This window comes from Spea bombifrons, chromosome 3 (assembly GCF_027358695.1).
Source record: "Spea bombifrons isolate aSpeBom1 chromosome 3, aSpeBom1.2.pri, whole genome shotgun sequence".
Classification (NCBI taxonomy): Eukaryota; Metazoa; Chordata; class Amphibia; order Anura; family Pelobatidae; genus Spea; species Spea bombifrons.
Window position 1 is genome coordinate 96,861,959 of NC_071089.1, and position 21,565 is coordinate 96,883,523.

The following is a 21,565-nucleotide window of genomic DNA, read 5'->3' on the forward strand; positions in this document are numbered from 1 at the left end:
CAATGCTTTTACGAAACCAGCAAAATATTATTGTTTGTTAACAAATGTTAATCCGAATATTACGTTAACATTTTTGGCAATTCTTACTTTGTTCCCTGTAGCAGAAATGAAAGGCGCAGTGGTTTCAGTTTTTTGGAAATCATTTTTTTAATGTAAACATCTGCAGTTTACCCAACACCTGTAGCCACACAGAGCCCCACAGAGCATTAGTCAGCATAAGTATATTATACAGCAAACTTAAATTGTCATGTGCACTGTTCAGATGCCTCCTGAGGGTATCCTTCCACGTTTTAGTTATTTTCAGTATGCTCAAAAAACATAAAATCCTGTGGAGGGAAAGAAAACATTTTTAACCAACTAAAGAGATAATGTTTGAACTGAAAGTGAAACAAGACTTAGCAAGTAGAAAATATTTTTGTGATATTCAGTCATTGTTTCTCTGAGCAACCCACATTCTTTTTTAATAGAATACAAAAGTCTGTTAATACAAGTTGTTTTTCATTCATTTATTTCAATTATAAGGAATGTGTTTGACATCTATACCCCTTAAAATAGAATAGGTGGATTAAATGTATTGATGTGTCAGGTAACATTAGTGAAAATGTGACACACAGACTCCAATGCATGACTAATGAATTGAGGCTCTTTAGGAATGATGGAGTCCACGATGGTTATTGTATAACATCCAGGTAGCTTGAACACCCCTTTTTTTGCATTACTGAACAAATATGATCAGCCCACCCAATATATGCCGTTAATGTAGAAACCTCACCAATTGCCATACATGAGAACACAGAGGGCCCATGAGCCACAGCTAGTTTCAGGGTAACTAATGATTTATGGGTCAATTTTAAAACAATGCTGCCCACTTCTTACTTCTTACCTGGTTCCATCAATTGCTACCTATTTGTGGTTAGACACGCTACCCCAATGTCCCTTCCATCTACATCCCTACATCTACATCCCTATGTGGAGCAGGATGAGGAAGCCTCAGGGAGCGTATGTTTGCAAAGTTCCCAAGTATTTTAGAATGTTTTCTAATACATCAACTGCTGTGCTCTCACTTTTAGTTTAAATTAACACTGTTATAAAGAAGGCCTTAATAATATACAACTAGTATGTTGACTACAAGTACATACCTGTTCTCAGCAATATCAGAGTAATTATGAGTGTAAAAATGAAGGGTTTTTTACAACAGAAAATGAAAGAGATAAAAGAGAGTGATACAACCGTATTACTGCCATGTATAAAGAATATCTTACAATTAGAAAACAGGCCCCCAGAATCACTGCTTTGACTTTCACATCAAGATCCAAAGGAAACTGCACTCCAAAATTGTCAACATCTGTGAACATTTCATTTCCAAAGCCCGACCACTGCTTGGAAATCCGTCCTACATTATAGGTCTCATCAAGAGACTTCACCTAGAAACAAAACTTAATTATATTAAGCACCAATGGGGCCATGTGAGAAAGAAAATGGAAACATGTGCATAGTGAAAATTAGGTATATATGCAGCATCAGCAACCATATTAATTGTTTTTACCTGGCTAGCATATAGATACACTTCCATCTCAATGTCAGGTCAATTGTTGGGGTGAACATAAGTGACCACACTCAAGATTGTCACTGCTAGAACCAACAACACAATTTGCATTTTCACAATTTTTTAATGCTAAAATTGATTTTAAAAATTACCAACTTTACTAAATGATTGCTTTATGGAAGTCATTTGCAAAACATGTTTATTAATAGAAAGGCTCCTTTGGTAACAGTTACTGCTAATCATAAAGCAGTTGGACAGGATAACTTTATCTAGCAGACCTAAAATGTATAAGTCTTTATAAATAAATAAGAACAAGCGAGCTGCAACAAGTAAAACTGTTTCATAAACATGGGTTTTAGTAGAAACAACATAAAAAATAGGGTGTCAAAATTGTGACTCTGAGACCCGCTTATAATAACTTTTATAATTTTGCTTGGTGATTATTCAAAATATTGTATATTGGCATAAATGTGAAATATAATTTATCATGTTTACCTCAAAGTCAATATTTGAACAACATCTACAGAGAATGCATGGTCCAGAGATCTTCAGAATATTTTGTCCTCTCTCATTTTGAATGGTAAATTTTGGCAGGTAAGGATGCCAGTTTTGTATTACATAGCCAGCAGGTATTCCCGGGGGAGCCTGTACTTCAAGCTGTCCAAAAGTAACATTTGTTAGATTTACCAAAACATTATTTTATATCTTCTTTATTCTGAGGTATTCTGAAAATTTTGCTTTTTCCACTACCAGGAATGCTTCTAGATGACAGGTTCCAAAGTGTGTGTTGCACCACCTGCGTTTTCTACAGATGGACATGGTAGTTATTATGCATATAGGTACGGTCTGCAACAATACTGTCAGGTGCCTGGTACTGCTATCCCCTACCACTGGCATTTAGAGCTCCTTGATAGCTGGGAGCGCCCAAGGTAGGCCATAGTACTGGCCTTTAGTGAGTCTGCCGCACCTCAATCAATTTATTGCACGTGACGACTAGACCCTGGAACCACGCTGTTACACCCCAAGAGGCATGGCCACACTACGGGAGTTTCAATTGGAGGAACAGGAGGCCAGACACGAGACTGCTCAGCCATTGGGTAACCAGCTGCAGAGGAGGGTTACACAGGTGCAACTGGTGAGTGATCATTACCGGCGGAGTTATATATTTCCTTCACACCTTTCTGTCAGTACTTAGTTGTCTGATGCCTTCGCTTCAGTTTCTTACTAATACATTTATCTACTAGAACCTCTTTAGATTCTGACCTCTGGTTGGTCTCACGTTATCTCTGCTGGTAATCTGGATTGAGCCTTCTGCTTCATCTACCGGTTCCTGGATCTATGTTGACCTTTGGACTTTTTTTTTGCCTGTTGCCTTGTTCTTATCTGAAGTGGTTCTTCATTACTGGATATTTTGCTTACCGACCCAGTAGCAGCCTTGTGCCTCTGTGTCCCTATAGTCTCTGTGACTATTGGCAACCATAGATTTTTTTTCCCACAGGATTTCTTGTCATATAACGGTATTTAGGATAACCTTATGCCCATCCTATGTTAGACTGCCCTCACTGTATTAACCTCTACCAAGATGTGCTGGAAGGGTGCCCCACTCATCTACCACCCTCTCGGTGAAATTAAGCTTCTTAATGAACTCTGAGTACTTGACATTTATCCTCCTTTGAAATATAGATCCCTTTTGTGAAATATATTTATAATTGAACTGTCAGTCTTATAACTTCATGTCACCAAGGTTAACCTGATCCTATATGTTTCCCAGTTAGCCATTTTGAGACGTTTTCCACTGACTCATAAATATGTGCCGTTTCTTCATAAAATATTAAAATTTTAGAAGAGGGAGCCCATTTAAATTTCATATTTTCTTTCCTTAGTAGAGTTGCTACAGAATAGGAAGAGCATCTACATTGTCTAGTATTTCTTTAAAGATCTGGAAGACATTTCAGATATTGACTCTGATGAAATCTTTGAAACATCGTTTAGTAGTTGAAGAGTTTTTCTGTGATTTTAAACACATGAAAATATTTTAATATCTTTTGGTATGTCTTCAGCCAACCCCTTGGACTTAGAGAGTCTATGGATTCTTTTAAACAAAATATAATCAAAATATCATTTTTAATTTCTGATATTTTCAAGTCAAATAGAAGCTTTGAGAAATACTCCTCTAACTTTAAGACCTCCCAAGAGAGTCCTCTAACTCTTATGTTTGCTGTTCTGTCCCGATCCCGTTTATCATTTATATTTGCCTCCCGATTTCTTATCTTAGCCTGCAAATAGTCGATCTTTATTTCTGTTTGCGTTAAATTGAGTTGTAGTTGTTCCAGTTTTTCTACATTCTGGCCTACTAATTTGTTCAAGCTGAGTTATTTCAGATTTTATTTCTTCCGTAATGGATTTAACCTCTTCCTTAATTTTTATAACCTGAGAGTCCAAACAGGTATGGAATCCATATTTACTACTTGAGGCTCAAGTTCTCCTGAGCTATCCAACTGTGTTGCTGTAGTAAGTCTCCTCTTAGGTTAGAGGCATTCATAGATAACCGAAGGCAGTCAGTGGGAGCTGGTTTGTTAGTTGTTGGAGAAAACAATAAAGCAACCTTCCTCTCTCATTTACTTTCGCCATCCTTATTATCTTTCTTTTTTAGCTGTTGCTTATTATCACCTTTTTGTTAGCCATAATTTGTTTAGGCCAGAAAATATTTGAACAGCCAGGTCTGAGCTTTTATTCTGGTATCCAGGGCAATAGATTTACCAGATTACCAATTCTAAATGGAGAAATAAGGCGCTTTATCTCTTACAAATCATTGTTATCTGCTGTTTTGCTGTGAGAAAATTCTATATTTGGACAATATAGGAAGATTTTCGTATATATAAAAGCTGCCCTTCTTTACTTAGAGATGGCTACTCCCATAGAAGTTTTTAAAACCCAGCTTTATTCAGAGTGTATGTTACACTCTCAGGATAGTGTGGTATTGTACAGATAAATATGAAGTGCTTAAGATTTGACTCATGGTTTGTAGAATCTAAGGCTTAATTTCCTAATGGCCTTTCAGACGTGGAGAGCAATTCTCGTGTTCAATAAAGATGCTGCCGCCTAGTCTATTTGAATTATAATCTTATGGGTGTTATGTGTCGAAAACGAAAAGTCCCAGGCGACAGTCTTTATCATAGGATCTTTGATTTCAAGGTCTTCCTCGTCCCCTCTCATCTCTGCCTCTGGCATCCTACATAACTTCCCGTCCATCCTCATCCTTATTTTCTATGCTCCGCTTCTGTGGACTAGCATGGTGCGATGTGCTACTGGCTTCAATAAACATTTTGAAATGATCCCATTTCTCCGATTCCATGTAAATATTTCCAGGCTATCAAAGACCTATTTATGTATGTTTTGGTTTTAGAAAAAATCAGCTTTTCTAAAACCTCAAACCTTAGTTTAAAAGATAGCTCAGCCTCTCTCAATATCTTAAACCACGCTGATGGTCACTGAAGTCCAAACATTCCTCTATATTGCAATCTAAAATCAAGGCTTAATTTAAAAATAATACATCAAGCATACCCTTCTTTTCATGTTGGCACATCTACCAATAAATCGATGTAAGAATAGAGGGTATCTCTAATCCTAGCTAAATCAATTTTTTTTTTTTCAGTCAACATCTGAAAAATCTTAAAGTCTCCCATAAAAGAAAAAATATAATAACAATTCATAATTATCCATTGAGTTCATCGTAGGCATAGACAGAGTGGTCGGTCAAGGAATGGAGGAAGCACAGGCAGCTTGCCACCAGATTCTTACAGTGTGTCTCCTCCAAGTCTCAACGGTGTCAGTCTGCCCCTCTTCACTAGTACATTGGTGAATTAGCCACGTCTCATTTTTGTGATGTCTGCAGTCAAATGAACTTTGTTAATTTATTACTGTTCTGTTATTAAATGCTAGATTTTACTACTATGCTGAAAGTTGACAGCCTGCACCAAGAAGAGCTTGTATTAAATGAAGAAGATGATGGAATGTATCCAATCATGTGAAAACTCCCAGATGACTTGTTTGTTATTTACACACTATTTAAAGACTGTCTCATAATATACTTACTTTCTGCAGGCAGCAGGGAGTACAACAACAATCACATCTGAGTGGTCTGAGTAATCTTATTACTTCCTGGTTGGCATTATCAACAATAGTCATAATGAAGGACCTTAAAGATCCACAGAAATATCGACTGCAGCAATCACTCTGTTCTCCAGCAAAATAGATGTTTTGACCCAAGTTGTTTTTAATTTCATATGAGTTGTTTGTTTCGAAGCCGGTGATGGCTAAAAACCAAAAGATAATATTAAACAATCAGCATTACAACTATTAGTAGGAACCAGTAATTATTAAGTATAGCATGCTAAGTTTTGCAATGAAATGTATTGAATTGGCAACAGTGTCACACCATAAACATTTTTTCCCCCAACTTGAACATATCTATCACTCAAAGGGCCTTTCAAGGTGCTCCATGCAGTCCTACCAATGAAAATGGCCTACTATTACCATGTAAGTACTTTATTATATATTATTTTGTTGTCAAAAAATACACCCAATTATTTGCACAAAAGCACTCACATTGAAACCAAGTGCCTTACGAAAATGGGCATGCGCACTGGCAAGTAGAAGATGTGTTTGGCTGGACACATTTCCTTCAAGTCTACAGCTAGGGGGGAGAGGGCTAATGGGATTTTGTATATGAAGGCTGTTTTACATAATATCCTGATAAAGAGTGCGTCGAAGAAAATATTTTACCTTCCAAAAACTCATGTTGTTGGTGAATTAGAAGTCTATCTGCCTGCCAATAACAGAAAAATCCAATCAGATAAACACCCTGTCAAGGACAAAAATCCCTCTGATTTATACAAACAACATAAATGGAAAATAGTGAAAATGGTATATAAAAGCAAATATTGAAAAAAACCATCATTAAAAAAATAATAATAATAAAGTGCATACTACTATTGCTTAAACCAGCATCGGTCTGTTTTAATTTAACTTAATAAGCCAGATTATGAAACCTACAGAGACAGAAATTAGGATGTTTAGGCTCGGCCAGAAGAGATTCACTGGACATGTGCAGAAGACAGCTATGTGTTGATATGTCCAGGAAGTAAAGGGAAAAAAAACATACAATGAAAACAAAATCTGGCTTTTTTGTACTTTACCTAACATTTCTAACACTCTGGTTTATGGTAAATATAACAAATATATAGAAGACATGTCTTACTACCTGGATCAGACATTCAAGCCCTGGGGGGCAGCTAGTAGGTTGAGTTGGCGTCCATGCGGCTGTTGGTATAGAAGGTAGGTAGGTAGGAGGAAGATAAATCTTTATTAAATTGGAATAGCTTTAGAAGCTCACAGCAGTGTCAAGTTTTGGTAAGTACGGTAGTTAAATACACAACTAAACCATCCTAGTTTTTAATTTTACATTTACAAAGACGATAATTACAGGCAACATTGTCATAATCACATATTTGCACAGAAAACGTAAGGGAGATGTAATATAAAATAGTTACACTTCTAGCAGCCTGTGCTTATACGAGTTTCTGCTTCTATTGTGGGTAGGCAAACTGAACAAACATAGCTATTCTATGCTAGGGGCAGCTGGGAAACATGTAATTGCATTATTATAGGTAGGCCCAAACATAGATGATATCTACTACATGTCCAGTGTGGTAGAATATCAGTAAATTTTAGGTTTTAAATCTCATTTACATCAAAAACATAAAATTTTATTAAATGAATGCTGGATTGAAAATTCAAATAATTTTAGAGATAAGCAAGGCTATATAGTAATTGAAGAATATTAGCAGGGATAGTAAATGGAATGAGAGTAGACATCTGAGCGGGACCATCTTTGTATATTTAGCTGGTGATGCCCCCCAAACCTTGGTGTACCGAATGATCAGAAGGGAGGTGGGGACCGGTTAAGCAATGCTGAGAAACATCATAGGGGTCACCTAGAGGTTTTTTCTTTAAAGACGCCTGGAAGCTTTTCTGTTAAAATAATCCCCTGGAAATAATCACATTCTCAAAAGCCAGACTGCGGCGGTGAAGAACAAAATAAACAGACCTGGAAACACACCCTTACAAATGCAAAGATGGGATAATAAACCATTCTGAGATTCTGTCTTTAAACAGCAGTTTGTATCTCTCTTCTCCGTTACAAAATGATTTGATCTATAGTATCATGATAATCCCATGTTACAAAACATCATATGTATCTTGTATGGGTTTCCCCTCTGAACATTTGATGTACATGTAGGTGACATAAAAGCATAGAATAATGTAATAATGCCTTACCTTGTATTGCCATATTACTACCTGAGAGTGACCTTGAAAAAATATATAACAATATAATTAGAAATTAGTTTCAGAAAGTTCATACATCAATAACACCAGTTTGAAAACAGTATGCATAGTGTGTTGTTCCATGGATATTTCTGTGTTTCTGAAAGCAGTGACACAGCAAATGGAAAGCAAGCGGATGGCGTTTTTACTAGCGTATGGTAATACCCTCTGGATTAAAAAGATAAAACAGTGGCCAGTTTTTTTGATAAATCAGACTAGACAAGTAGACATGCACTTTTTTGGGATGTTGCTGTGGCAAATATAGAGGGGCTTAAAAATCTCACATATACCACTTTGTTTTTTACTGAGACATGTTTGCTTTTATTTGCTCACATCCAATCTTTTTTTAAATTATATTATTTTTTTGTTTTCAATTACTACAACAGGGTACAATATAAACAAAATGCAAAAATAAAACATTATGTATCTTAGGGAGATGTAAGGTAGTTTTACTTTATTAATGGATAATAGATAAGTGGAACAGCCCCCCAGCAGACGTGGCAGAGTAATGTAATTTAAACATGGAATGGACATACGGCTATCCTGAATCTAAGACAAGACTAAGCACGCATTATGGTTTAAATCTTTAACACGTGAAACAAAGGCAGACTAGAAGGGTTGAATGGTTCCTCTCTGCTATCAAATACGAAGGTCAAATTACAGTAGTGTGTCTACTCTTGTCACGCTAAAAATGACATTTCTTGGGTTGCCAGATCAGCGAGTAATCAAATACATAAAAGGATTTAACAAAGTCAAAGAGGGAATTTTATTTCAAAGGAGGAGACATGTTAGAACAAGAAGTCCTAGTCTAAAACGGGAGTGTCAGAGGTTTAAATGTGATGTAAGGAAGTTTTACTTTACTGAGAGGGTGGTAGATAAATGAAACTGTCAGAAGTAGTTAAGGTTAATACAGTGAGGGAATTTAAACATGCATAAAGTTATCCTGAATCTAAGGCAAGATCAAGGACAGATTAAGATCTGTCTTAAATTGGGAAAATTAGGATCAGATTTAGATGGTTCTTATCTGCCATCAATGTCTACTATACAAACACGCTACTGACTTTTGCCGCTGCTTCACTTTACTGCATGCTCGCCTTTTCATCACTTTAAACAGTAATGTCCAAGTCCTTATCTTGAAATCATTCTCCTTTTCTAACTACCTACCATTTAGGAGAAAGATAGAAAACTCTTACAGATTATCTTTGATCCACTAGTGTTTAAACTAGGGAAAGGGGGGGGAGGGAAACTACAATATAGAAGGGGAAGATAGTATAGATAGAGAGCTGGGGCTTATAAATGTACCTGGGGGTGGAGCGGAGGGAGGGGTTAGAATAGTTAATAGGGATAGGCTTCGTAGGAGAAAAAAAACATACACCTCTAAATTGTATGCTTACTAATGCCAGAAGTCTGACCAATAAAACTGGCGAACTGGAGTTAATAATGTCTGCAGACAATTATGACATAGTGGGTATAACAGAGACATGGTTGGATGATAGCTATGACTGGGCGGTTAACATACAGGGTTATAGTCTATTCAGGAAGGATCGAAAAAACGAAAAGGGGGAGGAGTTTGCCTTTATGTAAAGTCCAGCCTAAAGGCTACACTGCGGGAGAATATATGTGAGGGAAATGATGATGTGGAGTCATTATGGGTAGAAATATATGGAAAGAAAAATAATAAAATACTGATCGGGGTTTGCTGTAAGCCACCAAATATAATTGAAGCAGCAGAAGATCAATTATTAAAGCAAATAAACAAGGCAGCAAATCACAATGAGGTGGTTATTATGGGGGACTTTAACTTTCCCGACATAAACTGGGAAACCGAGACCTGTGAATCTCATAAAGGAAACCGGTTTCTGACTATAAGTAAAGATAATTATCTGTCCCAAATGGTACAGGACCCAACCAGAGGGGGCGCTCTACTGGACTTAATATTAACCAACAGACCTGACAGAGTAACTAATGTGCAGGTCAGAGGGCACCTAGGAAATAGTGATCACAATATAATACATTATAACTTGTCGTTCAATAAGGGAACTCTTAGAGGAGCCACAAGAACTATGAACTTTAGGAAGGCAAAGTTTGATCAACTAAGAGAAGCCCTTAACACTGTAAATTGGGAAAATGTCCTCAAAAACAAAAGCACAGACACTAAATGGGAGATTTTTAAAAATATCTTAAATTCTCACTGTGAAAAGTACATACCGTATGGGAATAAAAGAGTCAGGAACAAGAGAAAACCAATGTGGATAAATAAGAATGCAAAGGTGGCAATAAATGGCAAAAAAAAAGGCATTTAAGCTACTAAAACAGGAAGGCAGTGAGGAAGCACTAAGAAGCTATCGGGAAAAAAATAAAATATGTAAAAATCAGATAAAAGCAGCAAAAGTGGAGACAGAAAGACTCATTGCCAAAGAGAGTAAAACAAACCCCAAAATGTTCTTTAACTATATAAATAGTAAAAAGGTTAAAAATGAAAGCGTTGGCCCCTTAAAAAGTAATGAGGGAGAAGTTATAGACGGGGATCAGGAAAAAGCTAATCTATTAAATATATTCTTCTCTGCTGTATTCACAGAGGAAAATGAAATGCCAGGTAATATACAGCAGGATGAGATAAATGCCCCAGTACATGTCGCCTGTCTAACCCAGGAAGAAGTACAGTGCCGCCTACAAAAAATCAAAATAGACAAATCACCAGGTCCAGATGGCATTCACCCCCGCGTTCTAAGGGAGTTAAGTAATGTAATAGACAGACCCCTATTTCTAATATTCAAGGACTCTATAGTGACAGGGTCTGTTCCCCAGGACTGGCGCATAGCAAATGTTGTGCCAATATTCAAAAAGGGGACAAAAAGTGACCCGGGGAATTATAGGCCTGTTAGTTTAACTTCTGTTGTATGTAAACTGTTTGAGGGTTTCCTAAGAGATGCTATTTTGGAGAATCTCAATGAAAATAAATGTATGACTCCATATCAGCATGGGTTTACAAGGGATCGGTCCTGTCAAACTAACCTGATCAGCTTTTATGAGGAGGTGAGCTCAAGACTGGGTCGCGGTGAATCGCTTTATGTCATATATCTTGATTTTTCCAAAGCATTTGATACGGTGCCACATAAAAGGCTGGTACATAAAATGAGAATGCTTGGGCTGGGGGAGAATGTGTGTATGTGGGTAAGTAACTGGCTCAGTGATAGGAAACAGAGGGTGGTTATTAATGGTACATACTCTGAGTGGGTGACTGTTACTAGTGGGGTACCACAGGGGTCAGTTTTGGGTCCTATTCTTTTTAATATATTTATTAATGACCTTGTAGAGGGATTGTATAGTAAAGTATCAATCTTTGCAGACGATACTAAGCTCTGTAACGTGGTTAACACAATAGAGGACAGTGCACGATTACAAATGGATCTGCATAGGTTGGAGGCTTGGGCTGGGATGTGGCAGATGAGGTTCAACACAGATAAATGTAAGGTTATGCACATGGGGAAGAAAAATCCAGGCTGGGAATATGTATTAAATGGGAAAACACTGGGGACGACTGACATGGAAAAGGACTTAGGAGTCTTGGTTAACAGTAAATTTACCTGTAGCGACCAGTGTCAGGCAGCTGCTGCTAAGGCAAATAAAATCATGGGGTGCATCAAAAGGGGCATAGATGCCCACGACAAGGAAATAATTCTACCATTGTACAAGTCACTAGTCAGACCACACATGGAATACTGTGTACAGTACTGGGCACCAGTGTACAAGAAAGATATAGTGGAGCTGGAGAGGGTTCAAAGACGGGCAACCAGAGTAATAAGGGGAATGGAAGGACTACAGTACCCAGAAAGATTATCAGAATTAGGGTTATTTAGTTTGGAAAAAAGACGGCTTAGGGGGGACTTAATAACTATGTATAAATATATAAGGGGGCAGTACAGGGATCACTCCCAGGACCTATTTATACCCAGGACTGTATCTATAACAAGGGGACATCCTCTACGGCTGGAGGAAAGAAGGTTTCTACACCAGCACAGACGGGGGTTCTTTACAGTAAGAGCGGTGAGATTATGGAACTCTCTGCCAGAGGAAGTGGTAATGGTAAACTCAATAAAAGAGTTTAAAAGGAGCCTGGATGTGTTTCTTGAAAGCAATAATATTACAAGTTATGGATATTAGATTAATAGGGACAGAATGTTGATCCAGGGATTTATTCTGATTGCCATATTTGGAGTCGGGAAGGAATTTTCCCCCTGGTATGGGGCAATTGGCATCTGCTTCATAAGGGTTTTTTGCCTTCCTCTGGATCAACACAGTAGGGACACAATATGTATGTAGGTTGAACTTGGTGGACTTTGGTCTTTTTTCAACCTTATGAACTATGTTACTATGTTACACAAAGGGCTTTATCTAGTACTCCTTTGAACTGCCCAATTCTTAAGATGCACTGATCAAAATGAAAATTCATGCCACACTCATATGATAAAATTATTACATGTATGGATATTAAGTGTAGAAAAAAGGAGTGATGAAAACCAGTGTGAAGTGAGGTGTATAGAGAAGAGACAATAATCAATATACTTCCCTTTTATGTCACTTTACCGGATACCCAGCTGCAACCCGTACAAAACACTCTCCAGGTGTTTTTAAAATTAGAACAAGGATTACTAGGGGGCGCTCGTGTATACCGGTTGAAAAAATAGAAAATAAAACAGAAAAAATGATTGTGTAGTATTATGCACAAATGACGGCACTATATGTCTATATAATGCACTCACAATGTATACATGTATTCAGGCTTCATAAACATCCAATCCTCCGGGTGGATATGTGGTACATATATGTAAAGAAGCAGAAGACAGGTGGGGACTACAATGATGTAGTATCAAGCAGTTTTTGTAACACTCAAATGTAGAAATACACTTAAACTTTTTGAGAGGGTGTAATACCCGTATACATCAAGTGATTTTCCTCTGCTTCTCCTCTAACGACTCTGGATCTGCTGGATCTCAGTGATCTGCTGGTGTGGAGCTGCACTCAGTGGTTAAATTAATATGAATCCACAATGTAGTGGGATAAAATGTACTATTTATTTAAGGCTACAAGCCAAAATAAAAACTTATTAACAATCATCCACCAAGGGATGTTTTAAAAAGTTAATCAAAAGTCCAATAAAAGAACTTAAAAAGAGCTCTGTCAAATCCTCAACGTGTGGCTTCATCAGGAGTATCTTCGGTATTGGTGTGTGGTCCTTTTAAATCATGTAGGGCGCCATCTTAATCTGCCGGCGTCTGACGTCAGTACGTCTGCTATTGTCATTCCGTTTGCTGATGGACCTTCAGACGTTCCACGGAACTCCGAAAGAGGTAAGGGAACACTTTTATTAATTCATTTTTGCGGCGACTATAATATAATGATGTACGATCGCCTGCTAAGCCAATCAAACACCTGCTATATCAGGTGTATGTCCCTACTAAGCCGATAACGATAACCCGCTATGTCGGGAGAGTACCCCCACACCATACAGTAAGTGAAGAATAGATAAACTATCTCAATGTTTGGTGAAGCAGCAAAAAGTGCCGATCCGATATTGCAGCACCCGCATCGCCCACTCTATCGATGGGGACCATCCCCCCAGAGCTGGCCGTGTTGAATAAAGTCACCAAATGATCGGTAGTGATGGTTATATTAAAAAACGTGTAGGAGACATAAAATGAATGAATAAAATGAATGAATAAGGATACCAATCGGGAGCATAAACCAGGGGATTCCAGCAAACGGAATGACGATAGCAGACGTACTGACGTCAGACGTCGGCAGATTAAGATGGCGCCCTACATGATTTAAAAGGACCACACACCAATACCGAAGATACTCCTGATGAAGCCACACGTACGGCGAAACGCGTTGAGGATTTGACCGATGGATATTAAGTTCCTTGTATACATTTAGTCATTCGAGAACCTTTATAGACCCGTAGTATGTAGTATAGACCCTGTCTGGAAGTCATATTCATCAGCAGGCTAGAGTTAAATTATGAAGCCCTGCAGTATGAATCCTCCTCAGAAGCAGATACAGTCAAACATCATAAGATAAGAGGTAATACTCCTCCAAACTCCCTATCTACCGTGATCTATTATAACTAGGCAACAAGATGCAGGTAATATACAAAAACAGCAAATGCTTGAGAAGTTAAGAAATCAAAAAGAGTTTGTAAAAAAAAAAATGTGTATTTGCATGTTCATTAATAAAATATAACATCTTAAAAAGCCAATGTCCTGAAATCATATAAACTTTATTTAAAACATCTGTTATTTAAGTAGGTATCAATACTGAAATGATATCTACGGTTAAAAGGTATGCATAAGCTGAAAAACAATTGTATGCGCAGAATCCTATGAACATGTTGTCCTAATTAAATATTTATTATTGTAATGTAATTTTAGGTCGATACAATAGGTGGATTCATTTACCAATGAGGAAAAAAACTGCTGATGCTTTCAAAGGTTTAGTTTGCAATTTTAAAGATTTTAAGCTTGTGACCAGGGCTCTCTCCACCTTGGTTTGTCTTAGTCTGTCAATTCTAGTCTTGTCATACCCCTTGAATATATGTATTGTAAGAAGCACTGTGTAAATTGTTGGCACTATATAAATAAATGATAACAATAATAATTAATGTATGCCATTAACACTGTAGAGTGTAAGAACCCCTTCTTGGTCTGTACCAGTACGCCTGCACATATGTTAATCTTATTATCAAACTGTATACAGTCACCTTTAATGTTATTGTTAATTTTACTTTCCACTATTATAACAGTGGTATAGAATCTGTTGGCTGTCAATAAATAAATGGAATGGAACATCAATATTATTAAACCAAAACTTTCCTATCCAGTGGTAAGATGGAACAGAACATGTCGACTGAATTGTCCCGGTTTTTAGTTTTAATCTCCCGGTTTTTAGTTTTAACACTCATATTAAAAAAAAAAACAGAATTCAAGGTTGCTGTATCGACATAACAATGAATAACCAACTAAAGCTATAACTTTCAACAAATCAATTACTAGAAATAAGATATGTGTTCAAAGATACCATGGTGATAAATAAACAGTCTTAAATATCCTTGGAGCATGAATTTATAATGCTCTATACAAGGGACACAATTTTGCTTTAGAATGTCTTAAGTCATTACCACCCACACTAAAAGCATTATAACTAGTCTTAATTCTTTTCATTCCAGGGCAATTTTCAGGTGTAAATCAATAAAAAAAAAACAATAAAACTTTTTTCCCCTACTACTTCCTCATATATGCCAAACCAAATAGTTAAACTAGCAATAGCTAAATATTTTCCCTAAGAGCGTTGACATCCAATTTATGTGGTTCTACATAAAAGATGGTTACACACAAAGCCCAGGGAAGGGACACTATACAACATAATAATCATTGTGTTGTTATTCCAAAAAGACAATCCCTGTGTCAATAATTTGATACACTTGCATAACCTTTCTTGCCAAAAAGTAATCAAGAAGCAGGGAAGCAACTGGCACTAGATTTAGCATGCACTGCTACTTTCTGAACCTTTTTTCTGAGGATCCTTAATGTCCTCCATGTATGGGCTTTCCATGCATGCCCTTTCAAACCTTTACTATTGAACATGTTTTCTTCAAATATGCTTTGGTTTGCTTTATTAGTGCGCTACCCGGCTTGACCCCTGGGCTCAATGATGCCAACCCCTCCCTTGTACACAGAACTTGTGGTCAACGCTTCCATAGATCATCCATTCCAGGGCTTAATGGACCTTACCATGAAGAATGCCCCTCTTATCTTAATAATCTTTGTAAGTAGCATCTCTTTATATGCTAAATTACTGAGTTCAAAAGGTTCAGCCGATGCAACCTAAATAACTATTGTGTTTATAAAGCACCAGAAAAATACTGTCAAGTACCAAATGGCAATTTTAATTAAAGTATGAAAAACAAAACATTTGGCTATTTACCATGACAACTTTAATGATTACGTAAAGGGAATGATATTATATAAAAATGAATGTAGTGTCTTTAAATCAAATCCCTCGACCTAATTCTTAGTTGGGCTAACTCTAAGTCCTGACAAAGAATGTACGGTAATAATGCACAAGCTTAAGATCCTGCAATATGATTTTCATAAAGTGAACATACAATGGAGGTTATAATAGAATAGAGATTGTAAGATTGCAAGAGCAGGGTCAATTTCGTCTTTTGTACCAATTCCTCTTATCATGAGTTAATGTTGCTTCCAAATTGTATATTGTCAATTTTGAATGTTAAGGTTAATTATACTCTCCTATTGTATAGAAGTAAAGAATATGCTGAGGCTCTATAAATCAATGTAATGTAAATCTACACCTAGGTGAGCCTGTATCACATGGACTCAAATATAATGTTTTTAATGACAGTGGTACTTTAATACTGCAAAAGAAGAAATACATTATATAAGCCACTGGCAAATCCAGAATCCATGTACACTTACCTTATTGTGTGGCTAAGTGGAAGACGTGCTACTGGGTGCCAGCAGATGTGCTGTGTGGTCCTTAAACTGCGTCCTCTCTGTAATCAAGTGCTGAACCATGTCATGTTGTTCTTCGCTTCAGAAAGCATGTTGAAATGCAACACCTTTCCAGGACCATGTATCTCCACCTGGTGAGAGACAGTAGACTGCCGATAGCGGTCACGGTATACAAACGACAGGGATAAAACAATAAGGGGCTTAGCATGTGAAATATCATAAAGCTTCAGGCCACAGGATCCCAGGTTAGTCAACACGACTATCCCTTATTGAGATACACATCATCAGGATTTTTTCTGGAGCAAAAAGGCTCATCATTCCTATATTGTTAGTGTGTGCTTTTCTAGGTGTGAGTTGAATGAGATATATAACGGTCATGACAATAACCTTTTTTTACTGTTACATTTATAAAAAGTATATTTTGTAGCTCTGTAAACTGACAGAAATAACTTTAACAGGTTTAAGCACAAGCCACCCATGCTATTTGTAAAATGAAGATAAATAAAGAATAAAAGACAAATAAGAAAGATCAGGGATATAAAGCATACAGACTTCTTGTATTGGGCGGTTTGCTTTATTCCAGGTACTGGGAAGGAATCATTATTTATTTATATATTGCATATTTGGCACCATAATATTCTGTTGGGCTGCACAATGGGTAAACAGGGCTTATGTAGTACATTTCATAATATCTTGGGCTTACAGAAACAAAAGTTGATGAAGGCCTTGCTCAAACAAGCTTACAAGTATTGTCCTTGTCACTCTGCTACCCACACAATGTATTACCGTGAAACACCTGATATTCGTCATCTACCTAACACCATCTTGGCCATTCACAGAACATTTTCTCGAGGAAGGCAAACATTAGTCATATCAAAGGTGCAGAGCATGGGCAGAATACCCATCCATTGCTTGGGGGGGGCAAGTGTCCCTTCTTGTAGACACACATGAACATCAGACAGCGGTGTCTGGTTAGTTCACCATATATATTAATATTAGGCAGTCACACTTCAGGACACAGTGGTTGGCAAGACATTATGGAAAGTTTTGAGGGCAACCCCTAAAGCCCCTAGTGGACTAAAGCTAAAATGTATTTTTTGCTATGATATTTTAATATCATTCATAGCGCTTCACATGCTGTAGACACAATATTTCCTGCATTGGATAATTATTTTAACCCCTTCAGGACTTCGGGATTTTGTTACTAAGGGTGCGCTAAAAGACCGAGCCGTTTTTGTGTTTTTGCTATGTCTTTCTTCAACTGTAATTTCTCTCTTCTCAATTAGTGCACCCACACAAATCATATATTGTTTTTTTCAGCACAAGTAGGACTTTCATTTGAAGCCATATTAAGCTGGGTAGTACATTGTTTTGTTTGAAATAAACTTGAAAAGGTGTGGAAAAATGAAAAAAAAAAACATTTGTTAACAGTTTTGTATACATACAAATTGTACACACATTGAACCAATGGGAAAAAAATATCCAAAATATATTCATTAACTTGTCCTGATTTGGAAACCACCCAATATGGCCAGGATTTTCATCTATTTTTACCGGTATAGGGCAAATATTGCAAGGCATGTATCACGTTTTTAAAATGTATTTTTTTCAAATTTGTCATAGTAGGCTAATAACTGTAATAGTTGTCACAGGTACTAATTATTCCCCAAAAATTATATGTTTATGAACAGTAGATAACTCAAGGTGTACAACTAGGGCCATTTTGATACTTTTCAAAATGGATTTTTATCACCAAATGGTGCCAAATTTTGAGGTATTTTTATATTTTTGTATATGTTGCAATGTTGCTTTAGATTTCATATTATATTTTGTATAGAATATGTGCAACTGCAGAAAAAAAACTGCCTCACATGCATGGTTCATGCATTTTTTGAGGGAGCTATGGGGGCAAAACTGGAACATACGCATTTTAGTTTTCAAATTTGGAATTTTCATAAATTGGTTTACTGGGCCCATATCCCATTTGGGACATTTTGGAATCACTCCACTGTAAATTACCCCATAAAAGTATATGTTTATGAACAGTAGACAAGTCAAGGTTATTCAACTAGGGTAATTTTGACCGTTTTCAGGCTTGTTAGTGACAAGTTTAGGCCACTGACATTGATCAGGGAGACTGATCAATAATCAGTGACTTAAAATGTCACCGACAAGTGATCAGGTAATAATTATGGGTTTTTTTATTAATATTTTTTTTCCACAATTACCCTAGATCAGTGGTTCTCAACCTGTGTATCCTCAGGACCCACATTTGTCTTTGGTCATTAAGTCAAGACCAAAAAATAATTTCATTTCCGAAACATTATATTTTATTCCATAAAACAACTTGTGCAGTATTCCACATACATATATATGCAATTTTTAAACAGTAAACAGATAGTAAACAAACAAACGGATACTTTGCACATTGAATAATGCAGTAATCACAGTGCTAGTGAAATTAAAGTGCCATTGAAGCAAAAACCCAATAAATAAACAAACAGTCATTGAAACATATGAGGTAGAACTAATGGGAAAACTGGGGATGCTTTTTGCTTTTGAGGAGTGTCCCAAAATCTGGGGTGATGGTAGACAAAGCAACTCTGAGGTCATGTTCAATGTCCATTCTGTTTCTATGCTTTGTCTTTAACTGAACCAGAGTTGAGAAGCCACTCTCACAAAGATAAGTTGTGCTGAATGGTAGTAAAACTTTGAAGGCATGGGTTGAGATGGAAGGATATTCAGCCATAACATTACACCAAAACTGGGAGAGGGTTAGCTCAGTAAATTTTTTTTTCATCTGATCGCATGAAAGCTCTACAAGCTGACTCTCATCGTTGCTTGGCAACATGACGCTTTCCAAATCAATTCCAAAGGGATCGCGTATCAAGCCGTCATCCCTGTGCTGCTCTGGGAAGTAGTCTTTAAAACGTTCCTGCAGTACAGAGATGTGCTACTATAGTGTTCTTCAGTTCATTTCTGCCTGTGGAGTCCAGGTGTGTAAGCTCATGACTAGCATTGGGGAACATATCAAATCTCTCTTTGCAAACATGACTTGTCCACAATGCCATTTTCTTTTTGAAAGCCTCGATTTTTTTCAATCTGTGCAAAAATATTGTGTCCCTTCCGTTGCATAGACACATTTAATGTGTTCAGCTGCTCAAACACATCTGCAAGATAAGCAACTTGTGCAAGCCACATGTCACTGTTAAACAGATCGGCAAGAGTCGAGTTGCACTCTCAGTTCGTATAAACGTGAGAGAACTTTGCCCCTGAAAAGCCAGCGCATCTCCACATGATGCAGCACCTGTACATGTTCACTGCCCAGGTCTATGCACAGCTTCTGGAAACACCTGCCATACTTGGCGCTCCGTTTAATGTAGTTCACCACTTTGACAGCATCTTTCAAAGTTTTGTGAAGCATTGGCACCATATCCTTGGCTGCTAATGCCTCCCTGTGCAAAAAACAATGGTTCAAAACCGCATTTGGTACCTTTTCAAGAATTCTCTTCGCCACCCCTAAGTGTTTTCCAGTCATGCAGGCTGCACCATCGGTTGTGATTCCGGCACACATATCCCATATCAGGCACACTGAATCCAAGTATGAATCCAAAGTACTGAAAATGTCCTCTGCAGTAGTGGTGCGAAGCTCTCTACTGCAGAGAAACTACTCCTGAAAGTCTCCTTCCCACACATGCCTCACATAAACCAGGAAAATGAAAAAATGGTTCTGCACTCAACTCCCAGGAAGCAGGGTGCTAGCAGGAAAAAAGGGACAGCATAAACCCTCTTGAAGCATACAAACAAAGAAAAGGAATCCCAGCACTCCAAACAGCTTCCAGTCTATAGGACACTTTATTAAGCGAGAACAAACAAAAGCAACGTTTCGGCCAAACAGGGCTTTTATGTCACCTGACATTTCTTGAATCGTCCTGCGTATCGTGTCATTGGATAGTGGAATTGTCTTCAATTTATCTGCAGAAGATTGATCCAGGACCTCTCTGGCCATATCAATGGCGGCAGGTAAGATAAGGTCTTCTGCAATACGATGAGCTACGTGGTAAGATGCTTGGAGTGCCTGCTCTTGCTTTGAACAAGAAGATGTTAGGCACTTTTGTGATGCCCTCAGCTCTTGTAGCTTTCGTTGAAAATACTCAACAGGTTTTTCTGCTTTTTCAGGTTTTTCCGTTTTGTGTCTAAATGGCGCTTTAGCTTTGATGGCTTCATGCTTTCATTAGCCAATGTTTTGCTACACAAAACACACTGTGGTTTCTGTCCATCATGTCTATCTTCAATATATGAAAAGCCAACTTTAATATAATTTGTATCATATTTAGGTTTTGAGGCCATGTTTACTGAGGAGCGCTGCTTTGGGTGTACTTCAGCAAACTTAGATAAAATCCTGTAAGGTTCCAGTGAAGGATATCCAATTTACTGAATGTAATGGGAAGTCTCCAGTGACAGTGAGGGGATAGGGGAAGTAGTGAGGGCAGTGGTGGGGTATATGGGCTGTAATAGGGGATAAGATTGATGTTGAGGGCATCTGGGCAGTATTGGAGGATATGGCCAGTGGTGGGGAACAGTGGCTGTGGTGATGGAAACAAAGGAGCTGTGGTGAGTGGACAGGGGTTGTGGTGTCTGGGTAACTGGGGCTGAGATGGTGCATAGGGGCTGTGATGGGGGACAGGGATTGTGGTGTGGGGATAACTAGGGCTGTGTGGGGTTAACTGGGGCTGAGATGGTGCATGGGGGCTGTGGTGAGGAGTAGGGGACAGGGACTGTGTTGGGGCAGGGACTGTGATGGTGGATAGGGGCTGTGGTGGGGGTAACTGGGGCTGTAGTGGGGGTAATAAGGGATTTGGTGGGGTAACAGGGGTTGTGTCCTAGTGGGGGACAGAGGCAAAAGGGACAGCAGAGCAGTCCTGACAGCCTGCGGCTCGCGGAATGCGGCTAGAATGTGTAAGGCAGCCCCAGGAAAGTGAAATTTTCCTGGTATGCCTCCAGTCCGGCTCTGACCCTCCGCGACCCACTGAAGACGGGTCGCGACCAATGAGTTAAGAACCACTGCCCTAGATGACCCCTCTCTCTTTATAAGGCAGGG

General features: G+C 38.0%; 1 protein-coding gene across 1 annotated transcript in view; it reads right to left on the reverse strand.

The window, feature by feature from the left end:
• Positions 1 to 253: 253 nt before the first annotated feature.
• LOC128484089 (uncharacterized) overlaps positions 254 to 21,565 on the reverse strand; it is a 28,840-nt gene continuing 7,528 nt past the window's right edge. The window contains exons 8-17 of the mRNA XM_053460407.1: positions 20,382 to 20,602; positions 19,778 to 19,919; positions 16,429 to 16,505; positions 7,886 to 7,917; positions 6,810 to 6,868; positions 6,332 to 6,374; positions 5,642 to 5,862; positions 2,042 to 2,203; positions 1,263 to 1,424; positions 254 to 326 (exon numbers count right to left, since the gene is read on the reverse strand). Of these exons, the coding sequence (XP_053316382.1) occupies positions 291 to 326; positions 1,263 to 1,424; positions 2,042 to 2,203; positions 5,642 to 5,862; positions 6,332 to 6,374; positions 6,810 to 6,868; positions 7,886 to 7,917; positions 16,429 to 16,505; positions 19,778 to 19,919; positions 20,382 to 20,602 (1,155 nt within the window). The 3' untranslated portion in view covers positions 254 to 290. The remainder of the gene's footprint in view (positions 327 to 1,262; positions 1,425 to 2,041; positions 2,204 to 5,641; positions 5,863 to 6,331; positions 6,375 to 6,809; positions 6,869 to 7,885; positions 7,918 to 16,428; positions 16,506 to 19,777; positions 19,920 to 20,381; positions 20,603 to 21,565) is intronic.